Source organism: Motacilla alba, chromosome 2 (assembly GCF_015832195.1).
Source record: "Motacilla alba alba isolate MOTALB_02 chromosome 2, Motacilla_alba_V1.0_pri, whole genome shotgun sequence".
In the NCBI taxonomy this organism is placed as follows: Eukaryota; Metazoa; Chordata; class Aves; order Passeriformes; family Motacillidae; genus Motacilla; species Motacilla alba.
In genome coordinates this window covers 29,711,992-29,736,465 of record NC_052017.1, presented here as the reverse complement: position 1 = coordinate 29,736,465, position 24,474 = coordinate 29,711,992, and the positions used below count along the sequence as shown (strand labels likewise).

At 37.2% G+C, this 24,474-nt stretch overlaps 1 protein-coding gene across 5 annotated transcripts in view; it reads right to left on the bottom strand.

Annotated features, from left to right (window-relative positions):
• The window catches only part of HDAC9 (histone deacetylase 9), a 459,669-nt gene that overhangs the window by 414,873 nt on the left and 20,322 nt on the right, over window positions 1-24,474 (bottom strand). For all 5 annotated transcript variants that reach the window (XM_038129895.1, XM_038129893.1, XM_038129906.1 and 2 more), the window contains one exon: window positions 9,545-9,655. In XM_038129895.1, the coding sequence (XP_037985823.1) occupies window positions 9,545-9,563 (19 nt within the window). In that variant the 5' untranslated portion in view covers window positions 9,564-9,655. The remainder of the gene's footprint in view (window positions 1-9,544; window positions 9,656-24,474) is intronic.

The window sequence follows — 24,474 nt, the reverse complement described above, 5'->3', positions numbered from 1 at the left end:
ACTTTTACAGTTATACAGGTAAATATTAAACCTATGATCTTTTAACAAAGCACATTTCTCATATTCCCAACTGCTTTGCATTGCATATGTCTTGATGAATATGAAAGAATGCCTGGCAGCCAGATGCTGAACTATCACTTTAAAAGTGGTATGCTGTATAATGTGACTGATGATGTGACTTGGTTGGTCATGTCATTCAGTCATAAAAATGTTCACTGAGCCTCTAAAGTCTGCACGGACAGAACAGGTAATTATTAAAATCCATAAACAAGAAATGACCAGTAAAGTGAAGAAGTGTGAAGAAGACCTTAATACTTCTCTCCAGCTTTACCTATAGTTAAGCAGTCCTATAGTTATGGAGGCTGACCATGCTTCTCTTGTTCAAGGATGACTTGTGATCCTTTCTTTCCAATGTAGGACATGAGTTAAATGTACTTTTTCTCTCCCCTCTTCCTTTCTAACTTTGCCACGACCATTGAGTGGCTATGTAGTAAACTACACTGAGGAACAAATCCAGGCTAAAAACAACCCTTAGTTTTGGCAACAGCTGAGCCTGGATTAGTTCCTGAATCCATCTCATCCTGTGGCCACACAATAAGTATACCTAGCACAGTTGAGCTGTCCATAAGACTGAGAATGGGCAGCCAGTCACTAGGGTTGCTTATTCTGGGACTGCCTCTGAAAAAGACCTCCCAAATGTAACCTTCCCCTGGCAGCTCTTTGAACCATGCAGCTCCACTGGATCTCCTGTCCTAGAGGTGACACTTTCCTCCTGTCTTCTCCCCGCACAAAAACAAACACACAAACACACAGCAATGAGTCTTGGGACCACATCACTTAGTAACTGAAGTGAAAGAGTCATCTGATGAGCCAAAACCCAAATTGCATTTGCAGCAAAGCAGGAAGCATGAACATCTTCCACACTACTTGCATTTTCAGATATAAAGAACCCTGCTAATAATGACATAGTGAAAAGATCTCTTGTTGCAACAGCAATTCTCCACACAGAAATGTGAAAATTGACAGAGACAAGAATCAGGAAAACCAACGGATCTGCTGAATAGAGTACAGCAATGAACCACCTGGAGAGGCAAAACTTTTTATTTATAGTCTTTGAGCTATATTGATCTTCTTGAAAACACAACACAACTCTGAACTTTCCCCCTCAATGACACCCTCCTTAAACAACATGTTAGACAGTACAGTACAGTATGGTAACAACCCAGCTGATCTGGGAAAGCCAGTAGATATAATCTTTTTGGACTTCAGCAAAGCTTTCAGTACTCTCACAGTATCCTTCTGGACAAAACATCCAGCACACAACTGGATAAACACATCATGTGATGGGTGAGCAAGTGACTCTCACAGGCAAGGTAGAAAGACTTACAGGGAATTAAAGCAAATATCATCTGTAGAAGAGCAAACAGATTATTTGGTATGACAAGACTAAGAATGGAATTCAGATGCTGGGGAGAGGGAGAAAAGTAAAAAAAAAAAAAAAAGAAACAAAATTTTAAAAAAGTAAAAAAACCTAAAAGGAACAACAAAAGTAGGTGCAATTGTCTAGGACTGGTCTCACTCACTAAGGAATTAGTATTTCTTATACTTGGCACAGTCCAAGGAATACTCTGCATATATGACAGTCCAGCTGCCTAGATAGGAAATTCAGAGAGGGTAGTGAGCCCCTCCAACCCTATAAAAATCTAGGCCTTGGACCATATGGAATTAGAGCACAGGAAGACACATGTCAACTGCTGAAATGAGATGGGGAAGGTACAACTCTTTAGCTGAGGTTCAGATTCTGACTTGATTTAGAATTACACACAATTTCTGTTCCTAGAGAAAATTCCTATACTTAGGAAAGGCTTTACAGGCTATGCTAAAAGAGTTGCTTCAAGTAAAGGCAAGCTTTCACGAAGCAACACAGGATGCTCCCATTGTGTAAGCCTCCAGCAAGCACAATGACTTCAGGATTACAGACAGCAAAGTAATAAAAGCAGAGTTGATCAAATATTTGCTGTGAGATGGGAATCCAAACTTCTGAGGTTGGAGGCTTTTCAAACTCACTTAGAGTGATGGCACACTTCTATTCAGTAACGACACATGAAAATTTTGTTATACACTTAGTGACAATCAACTTCTAGGTGGCTGTTGGGATTCGTCATTTGTAATGATGAGCCACATGAGGAATCAGCCTCTCCACTATTTTCCAGCATATTTCAATGGTTAATTATCAACACTGCTATAACTCACCATATATTCACTCTCCAGAGAGAATGCAATCTTCTGATTTGCTTTTCTAAGGTCACTGAAAATATAAATATATACATTTACCTATTTAGAGTTCACTAGACTCCAATGAAAGTATAACTGTACCACCTTGGTTTAATGAACTACTAATATGCAAAAGGGACAGTGGAATTCTGTGTTTTGCTGCTGATCAGTAAGTTTGATGGCTCTTCCTAGAGGTGCATGTTCTAAGCAAGCACTGAGGATAAATTACATGATTAAAATGAGAAAAAGTTTTCCCCTTGAATTTCAAAAAGCCACTCTAAAGAATCTTTACATGCTTTATAAACATTTCAAGATTTTTTTCCAGAAACAAATTCCCAGACAAAAACCATTCAGCAACCAACATTAACAACTGACTCCTAAAAAAAACCCAGTAATATAGTTCTAATTGTCAAGCACAGTATCTGTTTGAAGAGATAGCAAACATTTATGCATGTATAGGTTAAAGTTTGTGTGTATCATCTTAAAGTACCACAAAGTTATAACAAAAATACTCTTCATATTTGCTTTCTTCAGTTAACCTGAATCTGTTGAAAGTAGTAACTGATCCCACAACCCACTGTCTAGTTGTTGTCATTATTTATTCACTTAAATTCTGAAGAATTAGCATACAAAACAATAAAACTTCGTGAATGTGTGCAAGTATGAAAGCACAAATAAGAGTAGAACCATGACACTTCAACACTTTAATTATCAATTTTCATTGTCAATGGTGCATATTACTCCAAAGAGGAAGAAAAAAAACCACACTAAGTAGCTCAATGTATTTACAAACTTTAATTATAGCAAGTGAACAAGATGATGCTTTCTTATCTAATGCATGCACAGAGCATTTTATTCATTATTTGGTAGTCTTGTACATAAAATCCCCAGTAGCAGAACACATTTTGAATCTCAATTTTTCAATCAAGCATGCTGGGATTTTACCTAGAAATTCCAAGATAAAGATATACCAAGATAAAGATGTCAGGCTTAAATTATTATGAGAAAAATATAGAGAGTGTCTCTAAACAGCAACATCTTTTACATTTTATAAGGACAAACTTAAAGATTTATGTCAGACTGAAGCTATTTTGGAGTTCTGTAAGGAGATTCAAGAGGTCAAAATCTAAACTGCACATCTCAGTCATACTTTGCATTAAAAGTTAAAAAGAGCAGGGAGTGCTGTGAAGCAAGACTCCTTTTATACACATTATATTAAGACTGAGCTTGTAGATTTCTTTTTTCCCCCTTTTTTGAGATTTTAAAGAGCTGCAGTACTCTGTCACATATAGACAGATATAGATAACACATCCATCAATCCTGAATCTTATTGGGCCATATTCATTGAATTCTCCATACATATTTAATCCAGCCTTTGATGCAGGTCTTAGTTATTCTAAGGAAAATTCATCACAAAGTCATCACAAGGAACAAATGTATTTGATTCCTTCAGTCTACAGTTAGAAATCTGAAAAAGATCTACATGCTTGACTTCAATGGAACTTAAACACCTCCAAAACAGACCTATGTGTGAAGAAGAGGTTTTAGCCTTCTGGCATTTAATTTACTTCTTTGTTTTGGACTCAAAGTTCTCTTACGTCTTTTTACCAAAAAGCTGACAAAATACATTTTAAAGTAAGATACATGATTATTCATCAAAATATTCATCTGTTCACAGCATCTACTTCTGGTGAAGAGATGGTTACAGGACTGCAATGTAAACATTCAATGCATTTTAATTTTAAAACAGTAGTGAAAATTGCATTTTGGAACTTTTTCTATATTTAGCCTTTACCAATATGAGGAAAATTATTTATAAAAATGCAGCGAGAAGCAGAACAAGAAAAAAGGGGGAGTCAGCTTTACAGTGAGGAAAAACAAGCTATTTCTCATGAGGAACAAACAAATGCCTATCAAAGAACTTCAGAAACAAGATGATTGAACAAAAAGTGCTTCAAAAGTAGGAGCTGGCAGAATTTAGCATGCGACTCCTTTCTCTCCCACCCAGTTTACTAAGGAATATCACTTTCTGTTGACTATAGCAGCTCTTAGAAGGCTTTAAAGACCTGAAAAAATATGTAATGTTGAAGAGCAGAAAGCAGTTTGGACAGCAATTCCCAAAATATTATAAACCACGTTTGGATTTCAGTTCAGTAACCACGGATAGATAAAAAGAGCTGATTTCACCTGGGTGCATATAAATAAACCAGGCACATTTTGAACTTCTTACCTTCAGCAACAGGCACGTTGAAATGCTGCTGAAAACCAGGGACAGTAAAAAGCTTTCTGACCAGCTTTCCACAACAGCATTTCACCTGTCTGCAATGTTAAAAGCAAGAAACTGGATAAACTGGATGTGTGGTTTTTCATCAGGAAACTGTGATACCAAACACTGCTATTTTAGCAGTAGTTGCAGCACCTGGAAAATTTCCATAAAGATCAAGAGTTTCAGGTATTTTCCCTTCTTCATAATTTATTAGTGCCATGTACCTCTCTACCATATATCTCTCTACCCAAACAGAAAATGATTCCATGACCAACTTCAGTGCTTTTCATGTTTTGGTTTTTTAATAGAATTTTTTTTTCATTTAACTATTCTAATATTGCTTTTAATTTCAAGGGGAAAGGTAGAGCATAAAATCTGAACAATCTGGATTACAGGAGAAGCAGAAAGGAGAAGAAAGAGGATCTCTATGGAGTCATTCCCCTCCCCGGGTTACAAAAAGAAAACCTGTGATCTGTATGTTCACGGAAATATTTGTTATCCGCCATTCCCCATAGTTTTTCTTCCAAAAAATCTGGGTAAAAATACTGTATTAAGCCAGCACATGCTTTAAATGAAGCAATTTCTCTCCTGTTAAGATAAGTAGTATCCTTTCCAAGGGCTGGAATCCTTGGAAACTGAGCTGGTAGGTATACAACAGACACAATTTCCAACTACACCACCATGTTAATAGAAGACGTGCTTCAAAATAGTAGACAGTTGGAGAGACATAACTCCAAAATACACCTGTGAGTGTATTAATTCAGCACTGGAAAGTATTAGTATTTAAAATAAAAGTCTCCCTCAAAACTTGATGCTAACTACTCTCTATAAGAGCAGGTGTTGGGCTGTTGCTTGTCCCGGCTAGATGGTGATGGGCAGCTACAGCCCCCTCTCTGCTCCACTGATCCCCCAGCTGCCAGGGAGGGCACAGCCCAAAAACAAACTCAGCAGTCACGGATCCTGGGGTAGTTTGATGTTACAGTTCCCCTTGGCTTCTCCAGGACCTCCATCTTGGGGCAGACAATAGCTTATATACCGGGGGAGGGTCACAGGGGAGGATACAGAATTCAACAAATCAGGAGAACTAGAGATAACAAACAAGGCAGGCATTCAAATATCACCCAATGAAGAATCCCAAGGGAAAAGAACAGTTTCAGTGTACTAATGAAGTTTAGAGAAATACTAAACTGACAGAGAATTTTCTCGAGCGAAGGCAGTTTTTAGGGAGAGAATGGCTTTTCCAGATGGGGAGTAAAGGAAGTTCTGGGAAAAGGGTAGAGGCCAAAAGGCAGCACAAGAACATTACAAATCAAACAATAATCATATTAAAGGACAAAACACACCACAACATTGGGCCGGTTCAAACCAGAGAAGACTGGGAGGGGATCTCATTAAAGCACACAAATGTCTTAAAGGCAAATGCCAAGAGATTGGACCAGACTCTTCAGTGGTGCCCAGCTACAGGATGGGGAGCCATAAACTATAACACAAGAAGTTTCACCTCAACATGGGGAAGAAATTCTTTGTGTTGAGGTCAGCAGAGCACCAGAACAGGCTGCAGGTCGTGCATTCTCCCCCTCTGGAGACATTCAAAACCCATCTGGATGAGTTCCTGTGTAACCTGCTTTACATGAATCAGCCTTGGCAGAAGGATTTGAATGGTTATCTCCAGATGCCCCTTCCAAACCTAATTCTGTGATTCTGTGAAATAAATATTTTCTTTTTCTGACCAATGCTTTCTATGCACAGTAATCAGTTCAGAACATGCAATGGCTACAGAATATAAACATTTCCTTAATGATCTAACCAATCCCAACGAGGAAAGCAAACATTTCCCTGTTGAGATTCAGCCTTCACCTAATAGCTTTACAGATCAGCAAGAGCCCGGTCCCTGAAGGTTCAAAGAGCCGGGATCAATTTAATAGGCTACAGAGTTGCAAGTAGATGTTGCTGTGCTGGAGGCTCCACATTCATTGCGTCATACAATATAAGAAAATACACATGTGAATTGGTTCTACAGACAAACTCAATCCAAAGCTGTTCCTCAGATAATGGTTAAATAAAACAGGCATAATTTTTGCTTGTTCCACATAAGATCTTTCAATGGGCTTTCAGACAATTTGGATTTGAAGGAAAAGCAAGTCTAAAAAAATTTATTTTTTTTCACATAGCACATCTCATCATAAAACCACAGAAATTTAGCACAGTGCACACAATCCTTTCCACAGCATTTCAGAATTTTTCATTGGCAGAACAAGCCATCCATGAAGTGGACTGGCCTGTACCATTCATCTACAGAGTAGTACTGCTTTACCAGTTTGCCTCTTGCTTTTTCTCTTTTTTTTTTTTTAATATATTTATCTTCTGTGTAAACAGCATGTATGAATGTACATACACAAGCTATATATATGCGGGCTAGATATATTGTAAAAAAAAAAAAATACATTCACCATTTTGTTGCAACTTACAACTATGACCCAAAATATCAACATTTTCCATGTATTATGAAGATTTTCACAGGTCTTACGTACAGGACATACAGATTGGTATTCAAATGAGATAGCATCCTGGTGTTACACCATAGAAAAAAAAAGGTTATAAATACTGTCTGTACACCGTATGTGCTTAAAGTGTCCTGCTTAAAAATTATTTCAAACTGCCCTAACCACTGGATGTAACATAATATAGCAACCTATTCCCTGAAGAAATTCAAAACTATCAGGAATTAAAAAGAAAAAGCCCAAAACCCCCAACTCTAACGCTACTGAACGCTCAGGCTTTTGCCATTTAAATTCCAAGCCATAAATACAAGAACTGCCTACCAAAAGCTCACTATCACAGGAAGCAGTTGCTCATGTAACTGGCAATTCATTATTATTTCTTTTTGGAAAACTAGGGACATGCAACTACTGGAGCATCTTACAGGTGAAGCAATTACAACCCGATACATATTTTAGACCTAAGTTGGAAGCTGAATCATAGGAATCAGTCATAAAATAGTTTCAGTTGGAAGGGACCTTTAAAGTTGGATGGAATTGCCCTTCCATCTCTTTGTCTCATAAGGTTAACCTTCATAAAAACCAAACTCCATGAGAGAGGAAAAGTAGCAATAACAATTGCAATGGGACAAAGGCATTGGCCATGTATGAAAAAATATGCGCCCTTAAAGAGCACTGGAAAAAAGGAATTCAGTTACTATGGATGCAATAGGAAAATTTAGCAACATTTATCTTCTAAGAAATTCCAATCAAATGTTAACTGCTCAGAGAAATGGCAGGCTTCTCCTACCACTCTATTTTCTACCAGTCAGTTACTGGGACTGCACTGGAACCAGAAATTTCAGGGACACATCTCAGCCTCGCTCATCTAGGGGACAGAAGAAATGCCACATGGAGAGATCCTCCTCCAGTTCATGGTATTAACTTTAGGCAGGATGCAAGACTAAAGTAAAAAGAAATCCTACCTCACTGCTGTTTCACTGAAGGAAAGAAAAATTATGATCCCAAGGCCAACACTGCCCTTGAATACTGCATTCCTGTACATGCCACAGAGGTATATTGAAATAGTTGGTGAAGCAACTCAGTTTTCAAGGCAAACTCTAATGTTGGAGGACACTAAGGAGTAGATTTGAAGATATTTAGGTGCCTAACTCCTACTAAGAGTGATGTTCCTGAAGTATCTAAATACCTTTACAAGTAAGCTGATTATACTGAATGTTTCCCCTTTCTAGCATTACATGTAGCCTACAGAAATAGACAAATATGCGTTCACGTTAGTTTATCTTCTTTCCTCACAACAATAAAAATAGTAGAAATTTTACTTTCTTTTTGTGAGAGCCAATTTAATTTTTGGCTCTTTCCACAGCCTGCACTTAACACAAAAGAAGAAACATTAGAAAGATACCAAATCAGCTGGAGTATCTTGGCATTTGAACTCTGTGTTTAGGGAAGCACAAAATTATTTCCTATTAAGCACCACTGTGATAAGATAAAGGGCTGAATGCCCTGTTGTGCTCTGTATGGATAATTCACTGCATGTACCAAATTGCACTGTAAGAGAAAGAGGCCGAGTGTGAAACTGAGCTATGTTTGACTCCGTTTGATATAAAAGCTGTTGCCAGTTTTTAATACTATAATCAACAATTCTCCAAAAACGCTCAGTGAATTAAATTTCTATGCAATAGGGTATGTACAGATAAATACAGCTCACTAAGTATTACAGTGCTTTCCCTGATGCTTTTATAGGCTGTTTGCACAAAACCAAAGCAGTCATAAAATAAGCCACCTGTAAAGGGTTATTTTACCAACAGTACTAGGAATAGATACTTCAAGTGTGGGTGAACAAAGTGTGAACCATATGGGACGTTGCAGCGATTTGAATTGGGGACTCTCACTCCTCAAAAGAACTGAAGTCAAGGCATGTTCCATATGCGGCATTCTGTTTTCTTGGAAGTTTAAACAGCTACTGATAGTTCGCTTTCTATCAAGTGAACCTGCAGTTCAGTGACTCATTTTGCAGGCATTGGATAAAATAGGTTCAGAGACCATTGTTAATTACACATATTTAAAGGAGGAAGCTCTGCAAAGAATGCCTATTATGGGCAAAGATAACTTTGAAGCTAAACAGTAAAATAACAGGATACCATTTGAAGTCTTTCTTTAAAAGGAGCATCTGTGCAAAGGCAGAAAATAATGTCTAATTACACATATTAAGAACTAAAATGTTACAATATGCCTATTCATGTCAGATCATGACTAATCACTTTCTTTAGAAAAACAAAAAAAATATTTTAAATGTACTATAGGATCATCCTGGCTTTAAAACTCAACTGTGATAAGGTACACCCAAAATTGCCTTTTCTGCCCATGCAGACATTGTCCTGTTTTATAAGAAGTGTTGCATATCAGTCATTTCCCAAATTCATTTCATAATACAAAGGATTATATATTTCCTAAGAAGGCACAGTTTTATGCAGGAGTGAGATATAAATACAAACAAACTGACCTGGTGTTGTGGAGCTCATTGTTCTTAATGGAATGGTATCTTGTTAAAGTGTAGAGCAAACTGTGGCAGAAGTTGTCCAGATTTTGAGATTCTTCTGGAAGTGGGGTGAATCTGAGTAAAATAAAGAAGGAAAAAACACCTTTGACTATTTGTTGACAATATAATATTTTTAAGAGAACATAATTATGTCAAACACACTTAAACAGAAGAACATTTGAAATTTCTCACCCCAAAGCTTCTTTCTATAGTGTACATTTTTTGCTGCAAATTCAAGCACCAATGACCACTGAAAAGAAGACTAAAATTCAGAAATCCTAAAGCTCCAGAGCAGCTCAACTAGAAACTTGAATTACAGCCCATCTACAGTCACATAAGAACACGAGAAAGTAAGGGATGAATTGTGTCCTTCCACAAATATCTGGATTATATCCTTATGTATAAGAAGTAGCCAATTCTCATTTTTACTGCAGTCAGGATCGAAACATGAATGTGCAGAAACTGATCTGCATTCAAAAGTCTTTCAGGAATAGCTACTACTTCCTAGAGCTCCAATGTTTGAACAGCTCATGAATAGAGCTTGTTGAAATAATTAGCACAGCTGAAGGGATCTCCCATGACAAGCTAATGACATCTCTGACACCACAAAGAGAGCTGCTAATGGCGTGGGCTGCTCGAGAGCAGGGCAAGGAAGGTTCTGCAATTTGGCTGAAATCCTTCCACAGTCCTGTGGCATTCTCAGGTCAATACAGAAGCAGAGGCAAAAATGTTCCTCTAATACTCCCATCTGCTAAAAGTTTAAAGCTATAGAGAAGCTTTCAGGGAACCAAAATATATTTTCATTCAAGCACGATATACACAGCATAATGAGAGGGAAGGTTGTAGTGCATTACGACTGTGACTATCCTATTCAGCCACTGCTCCTGAAGTATCTAAGTAGTCAAAGATATTCTTAGTGCTGAATATTTTAGCAGCTTTTGTCACTTTTTTTAAACTACCAACTGCACATTTAGTTTCAAGCTGAGCTCAGCCAAATTCGAGATAGTAAATCACATTTTAACCAAGTACAATCTTTAAGTTTAGCATCATTATCATTCAAGAAAGGAAAATCACACATTTAGAAAAGTAACTTCTGCTTTTATGCCCCCTAGAGCAAGCTGGACATACACTGCTCAAATAGGCATGATATTTGGACACTACCAGCACTCCAGCAGGCAGCACCTGTAAAACCAAAATTCATTATACTTGATGAAAATCCTACTTTCCCTTGCTTGCCTCATGCAGCAAAATTCATTAAATATCAGATGGAACCACTACAAAACTGAACAGACTCTACCGTTAAGCCCTACCCAAACGTGTGTTTGGGCAGATCCTTGCTTTGGATAATAAGGATCCACTGCAGCGGGCAGATAGCTGAAAGACTTATCAATAATAGTACAACCAATACACAATTCAAGAGTCCTAAGATTCTACTTAATTTCACTGATCCCATTCTTATCTTAGCACCTACATAGATCATGAAAAAATATTTTCCAGTGAATCCAACATCCATTCATTCAGTATCCAGACTCAGCTGGGATGATGCGGTTTCTCTCAGAAAACAGAAAATGGATATTGATGCATGACTGTGGGCTTTACTTGAGTGAATTTTCAGCATACATTTAAGGTAAACATAGTATTTTTGAGCATTAAGAAAACTCTAGGCATTAGGATTTGACAGTATTCTAACATTTGAAATTCACTTATAATCCCCATAACTGAAACTACAATTTTGTGTAAGTTTGCTTCATGTAGACCTCCCATCTAAGCAAACATTTGAAGCTCATATGAGAGCAGAGAACACATGATCAGTTCCAGCTGCACTCTCAAATGGGTAAGCTTTCTCTTCACAAAAACTTCACTATTATTTTCACTCAATTAAGATAATTTCTAATAATTGGGACAGCTGTGTATGTGAGACCGAGTGATCAGTAGGCACAACGGGCATGCTCCTGTCACTGCAAATATTCCATTTGAGTGACAATCTGTAACCAAAACAGTGGTCCCACCAATCCTGTACTGGGTTATGGATACCAGCTAGGCTGAAACTGTAGAAACAAGCTTCTTCCTAGTTCTTCCCTGCTCTTTTTTACTCTTGGAGAAGAATCAGGTTAGGGATGATTTAAACAAGCTGGCCATACATAAGTTCATGTGACCTGGGGGATGGATGCTCCCAGAAGTCCTGAGGGACCTGGACAGCATCACTGCAAAACCACTCCCAGAACAGCTTTGAAAGGCCATGACTATCAAGGCAGGTTTAAATAGACTATAAGAAACAACTCTCCTGTCTTTAGGAAGGACAAGGATACAGACAACCAAAGTCTACCTCAACGCAATGTTTTGGAAGGTGATGGGCCAAATAATCCTGGAAACAATTTCCAAGCATGTGAAGGACAGGAAGGCGGTGGGAAATAGGCAGCCTTTATTTATAAAGGAAAATCATGCTTGGCCCACACCATAGTTTTCTACAATTAAATAGTTAGAAAATAGATGAGGGGAGAGCTGAGAATGTTGTTTATCTTAAATAAAGAAAAGCTTTCAGCACTGTTCCCCAGAACACCCTCACAAACTGTGAAACACAGGGAAGTAGCCAGCAAGGTGGCTGAAAACAGTCTGTGCTGCCAAGATCTAAGGGTTGTGATCTGCAGGCCAAAGTCCAGCTGGAGGCCAGCCTCTTCAGTGGAGCCCCCAGGGGTCAATACTGGTGCCAGTACTGCTTTTCATTAAGGACCTGGCTCATGGTACAGAGCATAACCTCAGCAATTCCACAGACGATTCAGAATTGGAAGGAGTGGTTGACAGAGCAGATGGTTCTGTTGTCATTCAGGGGGACTTCAATGGGCTAGAGAAACTGGATCTACTGAATGTGTGTGCCAAGGCTGGGGTGGGTGGCAGGGAGCAAAGTGAAAAACAGAAAAGCCCAAGATCAGAGGAAAAGGAGGTGCTTTATTGCAGAGTAGCTAGGTAAAAAGCAGTGAAGAGGACAGACCAAAGCTGTTCTAAGTGGTCCCCAGAGACAGAAGAAGAGGCAATACACACAAACTGAAATATAGGCAATTCCATATAAACATTAGAAGGTACTTTTCCCTGTTATTGAGGCCAAACATCTAAGAAATCGGCTTCCCAGTAAGTCTTTGGAGTGTCCATCCTTGGAGATTGCACACAGTCTTGGGCAACTTGCTGTAGCTGACCTAGCCTAGAAGAGGGGCGTGGACTAGGTACCTCCTCCAGAGGTCTGGAGATACTCCTGTTATTACATGATTTTTCCTTTTCAAGATCACCAAAGACAGCATCAGCATTGAATATTCAATGCAGTTAAATCTAGTGAGAATAATTCCAGTATAAGAAAGTGTTCTACTGGGATTCCCATAAAAAGATCCCTGTTAAGGAATTTTGTAAATTCAACTGTACTGGTAGTCTTATTTAATGGGGTGGCAGTTGGCATCCTTCCTGGTACTCCATTTCCATATATGTCATGTAAATGCAAAGCTTTCATTGAGCTGAATGTTGTTCAGGTTCAGTTTTAACAACTCCTTGTAAATATGATACAAGGCTCACATTGTCAATGCTCCCATTTAGAACACGAAAAATTCCACATCACCATGTACAGAATTATATTCACAACACAGACACTCTCACTCAAATACATTTCTACTGATAAGCTGACATTTCTTCATTTCTTTTTCTGAAGCAATGCCACAGTGCAAATTAGACACCATGAACTACAGTGCCACATTTTTAATGTTAGCTCTGAAAATTAAAAAAAAAACACAGCACAGGCTATTATGCATTAAAATTTCATGAGGGGTGCTTTGCTCATTGGGAGATGAATTTGTGCTGCATCTCCACCCACAAAAAACAGCACACAATTCCTCATCAGTCAGATCCTGAAGATACTAAGCTCAGGTACAGCAAAGGGCTCCAGGATTAGACTAAGTGCACTTCCTAAGGCACTACACTTTAACATTTCAATACTAACATTCTAAGGGTTTGGTTTTGGTTTGTCTTACTACATTTTAACTGAATGATAATTAATCCTTTACTCATTATCAAGCTGACATTTTAGTCTTCACCAGAATATCCAGCAAATTAGTTTCTACCTTCATGCATATCACTGGAGGTGATGCTACACATTAGAGACTTGCATTTGCTCACCCAGGAACCATAAACCTTCCCCTTTTTCCTCAAAGGAAATTCAACAGTTCATATTCATACTAGCTTCAACAACTGATGCACCTTTGAAATGGCTACAAAAGAAGAGTGCAAGATGGAATGTAGGTTTTCATGCCCACCAGCCACCACAAATCTTATGTTTCTCATGACTACATTGTAGGTACAGTATTTCCTAACACAAATAAGTATTTCAAGTTGACATTATCTCTTTAAACTCTCATCTTTCACTATGTTGTCCCAAAACTATATTCACTGACTGCATTTTTTCTATCTTGTGCCTTTACTTCAAAATTCTTCTGGGAACTGAGTTTCTGATATAGAATGCAATGAATATAAATTAACAGAATTCAGATGAAAAATATATTTTTACTTCTATTTTCCCCATGCCCAAAATGAATTTTTCATGAGAACTTCTGAAATGAATACATAGTTTTCTCAACTACATCCCGGAGGTATCTTCCAGATCTTTTTCTTCCAGGAGGATTTTTTTACCTAAAATACCTCTATTTGCAAAGGAGTATAGAAAATCATTTTGAAAGATTTTGTGGATAAAAATATAGAATTATATGCTTCATTAAATTCTGAACATGACAGGTCAGTACCCTTAATAATACACCTAGTTGTATCTCTTCTGCATATACTGTTTCAAAATAGCTTTCAGTTACTTAGAAACAAAATTCTTGTTTGGAATTGAGATTAAAATTCTGGAGGCCACTAAGTGTCAGAAGTGCTCAAGTGTCAGAAGAAAGAAATATTCACTTCTCACACTTAATAGCTCATGTGTTAAAAAACCAAACATGTAAAACAGCTGTAAGAATTAGTACAAATACTGTTGTCCAATGAACAGCTCAGCAAAAAGCTCAATTAAAAAAATATGAAAGCTTAAAAACAAAACAACAAAAAACAAAAGAACAATAGTCGTTCTCTCTAGAACATGAACAGCATGATGCTTAAAAAATCTTTCTAAATGAAAGATATTTTTCAAAAGAAAATCACTGAATAGGTATTCATACAGTATCTAATGAAAATCACATTAAAAAGACATCAAGCTATAGATCTTAGAAAAAATAACAACAAATCCACTACAACATAATGATTGGAAGATAAACCACAATGAACTTTTACTGAAGCGATTTTCACCCATGTAAGCCAAACCCAGAGTGCCAAATCAAACCTTTCTAACCTTGTATCAAACTTCTAAATTTGATTAGGAAGTAAGCTGGCATATGGAAAATGTGGTAAGGTGTTAAGGAACAGTGTGAATTCCAAGACGAAGTACTTAAAGACATCAGTTCAAAAAGCAAATGGCTATTATAATTGCTTAAAAAATGTACAATTAGTGGAAGCTGAAGCAAAACCAGGACATTAGCAGCAAATGCAATTATGCAGTGACCTTTATATGCAAATACAGTGCAGATTTACTCGCAGTAAAAAGTCCAAAGCCTAGTCCAATTGACATTGGGGTATATAACTGCTTTCAGTGGGAATTTAGAGGTTTCACAGCAAAGCATTCAGAATACAGAGCTCAGTGCAAGATTAAGTATTTTACCATGAGGTATTCAGGCATCTTGTTCTTAATTAGGTATCTACTTAGACTTTTTGAAATCTGTAACAATTTTGCAGTACATGCCTTGGAAGGAAATGTATTAAAGAACCACTCCAGCAGCAAGTACTGGAATTTCACACTCTTTATATTTCCCCAACAAAGTAATTTTTTATGTGCCTAACAGAAAAGTACATCTTACAGAATCAGTAAAGAATTCTCAGCTATACTTCTAACATGCAAATATTTATTTTGACCAATAAGTCAAACCACTATGCTTCAGCAATTACTCATATGCAATATTAAGCTGTCTTAGACCTCACACAGGCTGTGAACACATGGCTCACACAGTTGTGAGAGGCTCAGACTTCTGTCCAGTAAAACAAATCCTCCTTCCTGAAACTCTCTAAAGCAAGAAATAAAGCCATACAGCTATTTCAACAACCTCTTTTACATTCACTGCCCACTCCAGAGATGAAGGAAATAAGTTTTCTAAAAATCAAGATGAGATGATGTCTTCCACCAGAAAAGAATCCACGGCCTCAATCAACAGGATTAAATAATGTGCTGCTAAGCTGCTGGCTGGACTTCTGCTATGCCAGCTACAACAAATTGGAACAAGCTTCTGCTCTGTTTCTCAGTGAAATCAGTTAGAAATACAATATAGCTTAAAAAAAAAAAAAAAAAAAGAGCCAAACAATCTATTTTTCTTTCAGCCTCAATCAGGATTTGGAATTTTTTCACCAGAGGTACTGCAGAAATACTTCTGCTGCTGCTTAAGTTGTCCTGTCTTCCTCTTTCATGCCAGCCCCTTGTCTGAATTAAAAAGGGTGCACACCCAGATGTGCCCTCCCAAAGTAGAACTGAGGTACAAGATTTGGCCTGTTTCAAGTACAACCAGGCAGTAGCAGATACCACAGCAGGTGAGTGACTGGCCTATATGATGCTTTCATAGCAGGAAAAGAAAATATGAAACAGGCCTATTTAGGTCCACATTTTGATTTTTTTTTAATTATGCCAGATTTTAATCAGTACTGAAAAAAAAACTTCTTATAGGGAAATAAATCAAACTTAAAATTCAGAATTCACTGAAGCACATAAGGAAAGGAATAAAACCCTTTTTCATTCAAACATGTTGTCCAGATGTCATTGCCATCCTTGGAGATATTCAAAACCCAAATTAAAATGGCCTTGGCCAGTCTACAGTAGCTGACTTTGCTTTGTTCATCTGAGCAGATTAGAAAACGTCGAGAGACACATTCCAGCCTCAGCCATTCTGCCACAAGACACATATAGAACAGTCCTTGTAGGTCATATGAAACTAGGTACAGTCCTCTCCCCTCATGAAACAATGTGGAGAAACTTCCACCAGATAATATGGAAAAAAGAATCTGTCTTAAAATTTCTCAAAAAATCTGGAAAAAAAAAAAGTGAGCCACAACAAGAAATTACAGAGTCCAGATTACTTTGAAGGAAATCGCAAATTCTAAGTTTCTTTTACTTTGACTCTCTTACCCAGCACTATGAAAACTAATTATCCAAGTTCCTGTTAAGAAACCATCAGACAACTCATGCACTCAATTTAGAAATGCTTTCTAAATTCTTAAATTTGCCTTTGAAAAAATTTAAGTGAACTTCTGCAGTGAGCAAAATTAAGTAACAGCTGGAGTACAGACTTACAGAAGCACTGTGAGCTCTGCACTATGGAGCTATACTGTCCATAATTCAGGGAGGCCACACTTCAATCATCAGTAGTTTGTTATCCATCATCATTAATAACTTAGTCACTGGTAATTAAAATAAAAAAAGAAATAAAAAACCGACCCTTTCAAGTCATGTAAAAAGAAACAACCATGCTGTGCATACTCTTATCCATCTCTGACTGCTATGTGTCCAAAAACATCAATTTCTCTAAAAATTCTTGAGATTAAGTGCAATTTTCACCCATGAAAACAATGTAATTTTAACCCATGAAAACTATTAACAATGTGTTACAGTAGAGGAAAGGAGAGAAGGAGGCAGACTGTTTATTCTACGTCTGCATACACATGGAATAATTTTTAAAATGCTACAAAACATTTTTAATAAATAGCTGTATACAAGAATAAAAATTAATAAGGTAAACATTACATTAGAATATAACTTTTCCCATGGGTTCGGTAAGCCAACACAGTTCAGTGCACTAGTACTACAAACCTGTTCTTTAAAAGGAACAGGAAGTAGACCATGAACAGAATGCTTCAGAAACCTTTTGAGCCTATAATATGTAGTTAACAGTACTTCAGCTTTGGTTTATGTTTGCCTTTTCACCAGATGAAAACTAACTAACTTTCTCTCAACCACTCCCCCTTCTTTTTTCTTAAACTGAATTTTATTTCAACTGTTACTGACCTTGTTGCACAGCGTGGTAACTGACATAAAGAACTAGAGACAGCAACACAATTGTCCCCTATTAATTTTTTTTTTACTCTATCTTTTCACATGAAGAGTGGTATAACAACTAGTTTTGAATTTAATCTGAGATGCACAGCACCTGAATATTTACCACAGCAGGACTCGGTTACTAGAACCTATCAGAACATCAAAGCTTCCTTCATACAAAAAAAACTTTTGCATTTCTGCAACATCGTATTAGTTTAGAATAACAGAACACCTCTCATGCTACAAGAATTGTCAGCCTCGAAGAGACTACTTATCTAGAAGGGAAAGCCTCCAAAGGCAGTTTCAGATACTTGGCCTGTGATCTGAATGGTTCTCTGAAGGAATCAGCCTTGCTTTCCTTGCCAGCTCTTAAAGAAAACTTGACAGTATGTGATGGTTAAGTTAAAAGGAAAAAATACAGAAAAAAAATTTTGGAAGGGCAACTTCATGTATAAACTTCCTCTGAAATTGTAAAAAATTTATTTGAATCCCCAAAAATTTCCTGTCAGTAAAATTGTTTGAATTTGATACATTTTTTCTGATTTTACAACAAAGGGACATACTCTCCCTCACTGAAACCTTCCTTAGTATGCAATGATTAATCATTTTGATGTGATCAAAAACACTTGGGAATATCATCACTGCCTTTAAAAAGGCTAGAGTGAAGTTATAACAAAGTATCCTTGAAAAACCATATTCTTGTTAGATGGTATGCTTATACATAGATACTAGCATGGATAATCATATTTAAGAGCACCTGATTTACAAACAGTTCATATTTTTAGAACACAATATGTCTCTGTAAGCTTTTCTTTGACACTTGGTTTGGATAAATACAGACAAACCTCAAGGTGAATCATCATAATATTCTGCTGCTCTTCAGCCCTTCCACAGAGGCTACAAAACTCTTTGGTTTCTTCTGAACCACTATTGCGACTTCCATTGAATTAGGACCTAGATGTCACATCCAGGATTCAAACCATTTAATAAGACATTCAATGCTCTGTTATTCAATTGACCTCTAAAAGTTACCAAAACTTTTTTGAAACATCAAATATGGAACAGCATGCCTCAATGGCCTTGAATCAGTAAATTTCTATGGACTTCAAAACACAGGTCTCAAACGTGACCTCATGTGTACCTATTTCTTCTCTAAAGAAAGAGTATCCAGTCATAGAAGCATTACTCCAGTGACAGGTATACTCAAAAAACTGTAGAAGTGTTACATCATTTACAGGTAAGTAATTCTATACACACAAGTATTTCTGATTTTGGGAAAGTCTTAGCCACTTATGATATGAGGCATCATTTTAGGAAATAAAGTATTTTTAAATGGCTTCTGAATTTTATCAGTTAGTCATCTTAAAATATTAATCTGAGAAACAAATATTTGAAGAAACATCAATCAGAGAATTTCAAACCTGCAGGCATATTTAGTTTAGATTGTTTGTAATTCTGACTTGTACACGGTGGATGATTTTCCACAAAACCAAATATTACACAGGAGCAAGACACGGAAAACACAAACTCATGACAACCTTATTTTAGGCCAGGAGTCCCTCCCCAGCATACAAGGAGACAGACACACTGACAAACAGGTAAAGCACAAGCCAGGAATCATGGCAGTCACCGAGAGGAATTAGTCAGCTACTTCCATTATGTAACACTCAGGGACCCCATGTGAGAACATCATCATGTGTTTATGTAGCACTTAAAGGAATTCCTCCTGCAAAGACCTTGCAAACAGGACAGAGAGGGAAACAGGGCACAGTGCAGGCACCAAGCACAGCGATGAGTGCAGACTGGTATCTTTAAGATTTTTACAAAGTGATAAAATCACATTAATAAGAGAATTGACACAGTAGAAGGTGTGCAGGTACACAGAAGCTGTCAGCAAGCTTAGAAGAAAGTAGAAGCAACCTATCTCCATATAAATTTTTTATAGTTGTGATTCATTACATGAGATAATTGATGTCCAATGTTATTTTATGCATTAAAAGTAACTGAGATGAGTCAAAATTTTCCATTTAAATCTATGGCAGAAAAGTGGGTTTATCCACTTAGCAGCAAAAAGATTTTTGTCTTTAAAACATCAAGATTCCTTAAGCTTCTGTTGCTAAACAGCCAAGTAGTTTTCTGTTAATTAAAGAAAAAGCTCAGTCACATTTTCCTCAGGAAAAGCATATAGATGGTCAAAGAAGATATAAGCTGAATTATTTTATGAAAACATACCCCACAAGAAAAACTTTTTTTGCTGTCATTGAAATTTACCAAAGATTTGACAAGTCTTTTTACACTAGCTTCTGGATACATCAGGCTTCATTTTTGTCTTTCCAGTTCTCAAGAACTATTATCACCAAGTCTTTAATTGTTGAAATAGTTATTTGCAGTGTTTGATAAGTAACAAATGTTGTAAAGCTTGTCTTACAAGAAAATAGACCTTTCACTGCAGCTTATGCTTTGAAAAACATTTACACTGAATGTCCTTTGACAATAGATTTTTTTACTGAAGAGCCTTACTTGTTTTCACAAGACAAGGATTAATTCTAAACTGACATGTTTTTAAGAGTATGATTCAGCAGAGACTAAATGATACATGGAAGTTTGATTAATACTTTGGCATTTTCAGCAGTGGAATACAAACCAAGAAAACAGACTCCCTGTATCAGGCAGTTAAATTGGATCACAGGTTGAAGACCGAAAATTATTTTCATGCTCAATTTGTTTTCTGTGATCTCACCAATGTCACTGAGAAAAAAAACTAACTATACCTTTGATAATTTATAAATCAATATTATAGTACATCTTTCCTACTGGAACTTAACAACAATGCAAGACACTTCTTAATGCACCTGGGTGATCAATTCAACTCATAAATCAGAACTTAAACCAGAACTTTTGAGAAAATTCTGACCTCTGCTGCAAGTGTGTATTAGTAGTAGCAATAGGACAAAACAACAGGAAAAGTTAATGAAATTCATGACTCTCATATGACACCGCGCCTCAGTCACAGGAGGAGGGGATGGCCTTGGTCACCCGCGAGCTCTGACGCCCTTTCCCCGCGGCGCGCGTCACGAGTGGCCGCTCCCTGCCTCAGCCACTGGCATGCAGACGTCGCGGTTCGGCCACAAGCTGAGGTCCTGTACTGACAGAAGAGGCCGATAAGTGTGGACCCACGATGACAGATTGAGGCAAAGGAAAGAAGGAAGGACCCCTTGCTCGCATCTCCGAACTGTCTTTATTCCTCCCCATGACGGGAGCACAGCAGATGCCACAGCGTCACAGCTCGAAGGGGAGGCAGAGGCAAAAGGGCACGGAACAGAGAAAAATGGCAGCTTTTAAAGAAGAGTTGTCCCCCTGGAAGAGACAGCCTAACAACAAATCAAGGGCTGAATGGGAGGAGTGTGGGGGGATAAACATAAGTATAAAACCAATAGGGAAGGGGAAGGGAAGAGTGCATACCAATAAGTGAAGGGAAGTATCATAATTGACAACAAAGCTTCTAGATAAATGGGTGTAGCAAAAAAATGACAGACAAGCTACAGGGGCAGGGCTTGGAGGACACACAGGGAAGGATCTGGAAATACCAGGACTGAAATGGGGAAAGGTGGGAAAACAGGTGGTAAGCAACTTTAGGGAGACACTATTAGGAAAATTGAACAGGGGTGAATAGGAACAACCCATTACAACATTTTAAACAATTTCTTAAACAAATAAACTTGAAAACCCCACTGCCACACTCATGGAAAGTAAGTCTTGTGCAGGAGTGGGGAAAAAGTTCAACACTCTTGCTCAGTGTCTGAGGATTGAGCAAACAAAGTAAGACTCAACACACATAAAATCAACCATCTATGATTTTGTCCCATCAGATATATGGATATGCATATACTTGTAATGATTTTTAATGCAAAATTTTTTGTACCTACACTTAATTACAAGGAAGCTTACACCTTGGTAAATATCAGGCATAAATATCACCATCAGTTCAAAAGAAAAATTTGAAATTTAGACCTAAAACAAGCTACAGGTAAATCTCCCGATTTAATAAAATGAATTCTGTATCCGTGCACTTTTTCATCTAGCGACATGCAAACAAAAAATAATGGACTTCTTATCAACTGACTCAGTTTCCCTTCTTGTTAGGATTACAACTGTGGAAAGTACTCATGCACAATCAAATCAGTTTCATCTGTGTGGGCTTCTTCTTTCAACACTCAAATTCACTTTTGAATCACAGATTTTAAGACCTTAAGAAAAATCTCAAGATAAAATCACCAAGTTTCTTGACTACTTGGGGGAGGAAAAAAAAGAAAAAACCCCAAGAAAAGACACATAAGCAACAAAACAAAAAAATCAAAACAATTTCCATGCCTATACAAAAAAAAACTCTACTTGATTCCAGTGAAAACAAAAGCCCAACTAGCAAAAACAGGGCTAAGGATGACTCAATGCTTTTTCATCAACCCTGACTAGATGAAAACAGTTGGAATTAAAACTCCATGGTTTTGGCAAACACTTGCAATGCAGAACATTGCACCTGCCACCACAAATGCAGGAAACATATAAAGACGTTTAAATACATTAAAAGCTTGGTTATTTTTCTTCCTATTCTTTCAACACCAGCATTCTGAATATCAATGGAAGAGGCTGCATTTGTGAACAGCCCGGAAAGAGATCTGAGAGTCCCAGTTAATAGCAAGTTGGACAACAGATAAATCAATGGTATGTCCTGGAAGCCAAAAGTTTCCTGGAGAGCATCAAGCACAGCATCAACAGCTGCTTGAGGGATGTGCCTGTTCCACTCTGCACTGGTGTGGAGCCACCTCAAGCACTCTGTGTGCTGGTTTAAGTACCTCAATAAAAGAAGGACATCAAGATATTAGAATGCATCTAGAGGAGGGGACCAAGATGGTGAAAGGCCTTGAGGGCAAGACTTCGTAAGTCTTGCCTTGTAAGGGCAGCTGAGGTCGCTTGGTTTGTTCAGCTTGTAGAAGATGCAAATGTCAACAAGTCAAACAGAATCACAGAATTCATTTCATGCTTCAATGAGACCATTTCTCCTTCTGCTACCTCTAAAATAGGTAAAAGAATAGCAAAAGCTATTTTTTTTTACACATAAAAGTGAGTATTCATCCCAGCCTTAGCAGCGAAGTTACATAGCTATAAGTCTGTGACATATCCAAATCTGTCATGTCAATCACAAACTTTAGATAATGCAGTGTTGTTTATTACTGCTGCATAAAATTAAGAGGCCAATAGAATTTGAAACTGAAAGACAAATATTTCATCCTTAAAAATATATTTTCAGGTTGCAGAAGCAATTCTAAATCCAACCATCACTTGTCAAACTAATATAAACAAAACTAATGTCTAACAAAATAGGACATTTCTTAAGCCTTTGGGACTCAAAGGAAAGTGCACAGACGGTTTAGCAAAGGCAGGGAGGCAGGAAGGGACACAATAAATGGGGGAAGTGGAACAGAACTGGGCTTCCAGTACATGGCTGGGGTGAGGAATATGCAAGGCAACTTTTCTATATTTTCTATGTAACTTTGAGAAAGAGGGATCTTCCAGTAGTAATAAATTAAAAAAAATAAAATAAAAAAAAAAAAAACCAAAAAACCCCCCCACAACTTCAATCAAAAAAAGAAAAAAATCTCACCAAAACAGGAGTTATAGATGTTCATTCCAAATACAAATATTAGCACATTCTGAATGTACTGAAATTAAGAGAAAAGCACATATACAATGCTTGTGAGTACACCAGAAAGTAAAAGGGGTTTGGGAATTTACAAGATATTCAGTATAGAATTTAATAGTCCACTTTTAGGGAAATTCAAGTTTTAAACTGAGAGAAACACAACTTACTATTTTTCTGTACAAAAATCACATATGTACCCAAATGAACTGTCACCTCCCATTAAAGCAAAAGTCACTTTGGTAACCATATTTCTGTAGTAAAAGAGAGGTTAATGAAAGCAGCCCTAGATTTTTTTTTTCCCCCACAAAAAGAAGCATAAGAGAATATAATTAAAATTATATTGTTTCATTAGGATTTGCTGCCAAATTCTTTTAGCAAGTAAGTCCAGATACATAAACAGGAAAAGATTTTATGTTATTTTTACTGGCAAAGTCCCAAAAACCTGTCCACAGTCCATGACTGCTCATACAGCTGCATACTTCCTGCTGCAGACCCCTCACTGCAGATACCTAATTCATTTTTTGTTACAACACCAGCTATACTGAAAATTCAACTAGAAACAATGTCAACACAAGCTGCATCATTATGCTTGAGGACATTATGCATGCCATACCACAGCCTGGTAAGTAAATATCCCACTGAAATATTTTCCAGCATAACCAAGGGGGTTTTTACTTAGTATAAAGAGACAATTGTAATTTTTATTTTATTTTTAAACTTTAATAGCATGGTAATTAAATTTCTCTTGACTTTCAGGCACATGAACATGCTCATGGTTAAATTTGTCCAAACAGAGCTATGCAAAGTAAAACCCAACACAAAATTTGAAAGAAAGCAAAGCAGAAAAAAAATTCTACTGTGCCAAGTAAAAAATGCCTAACCTAATTAGTAACTAGATAATTAAAACTATTTAATAAAGACAAAGGCACATACATTCACAATAAGAAAGTTCTTTGTTCAACTATGCTTTATTGGCAATATAAAATTTGAGCTTAAAGCAAGTAAATATAGAACAACTCCACTGTCCCACAGCTGGAAGAAGCTACTTTCCCCATG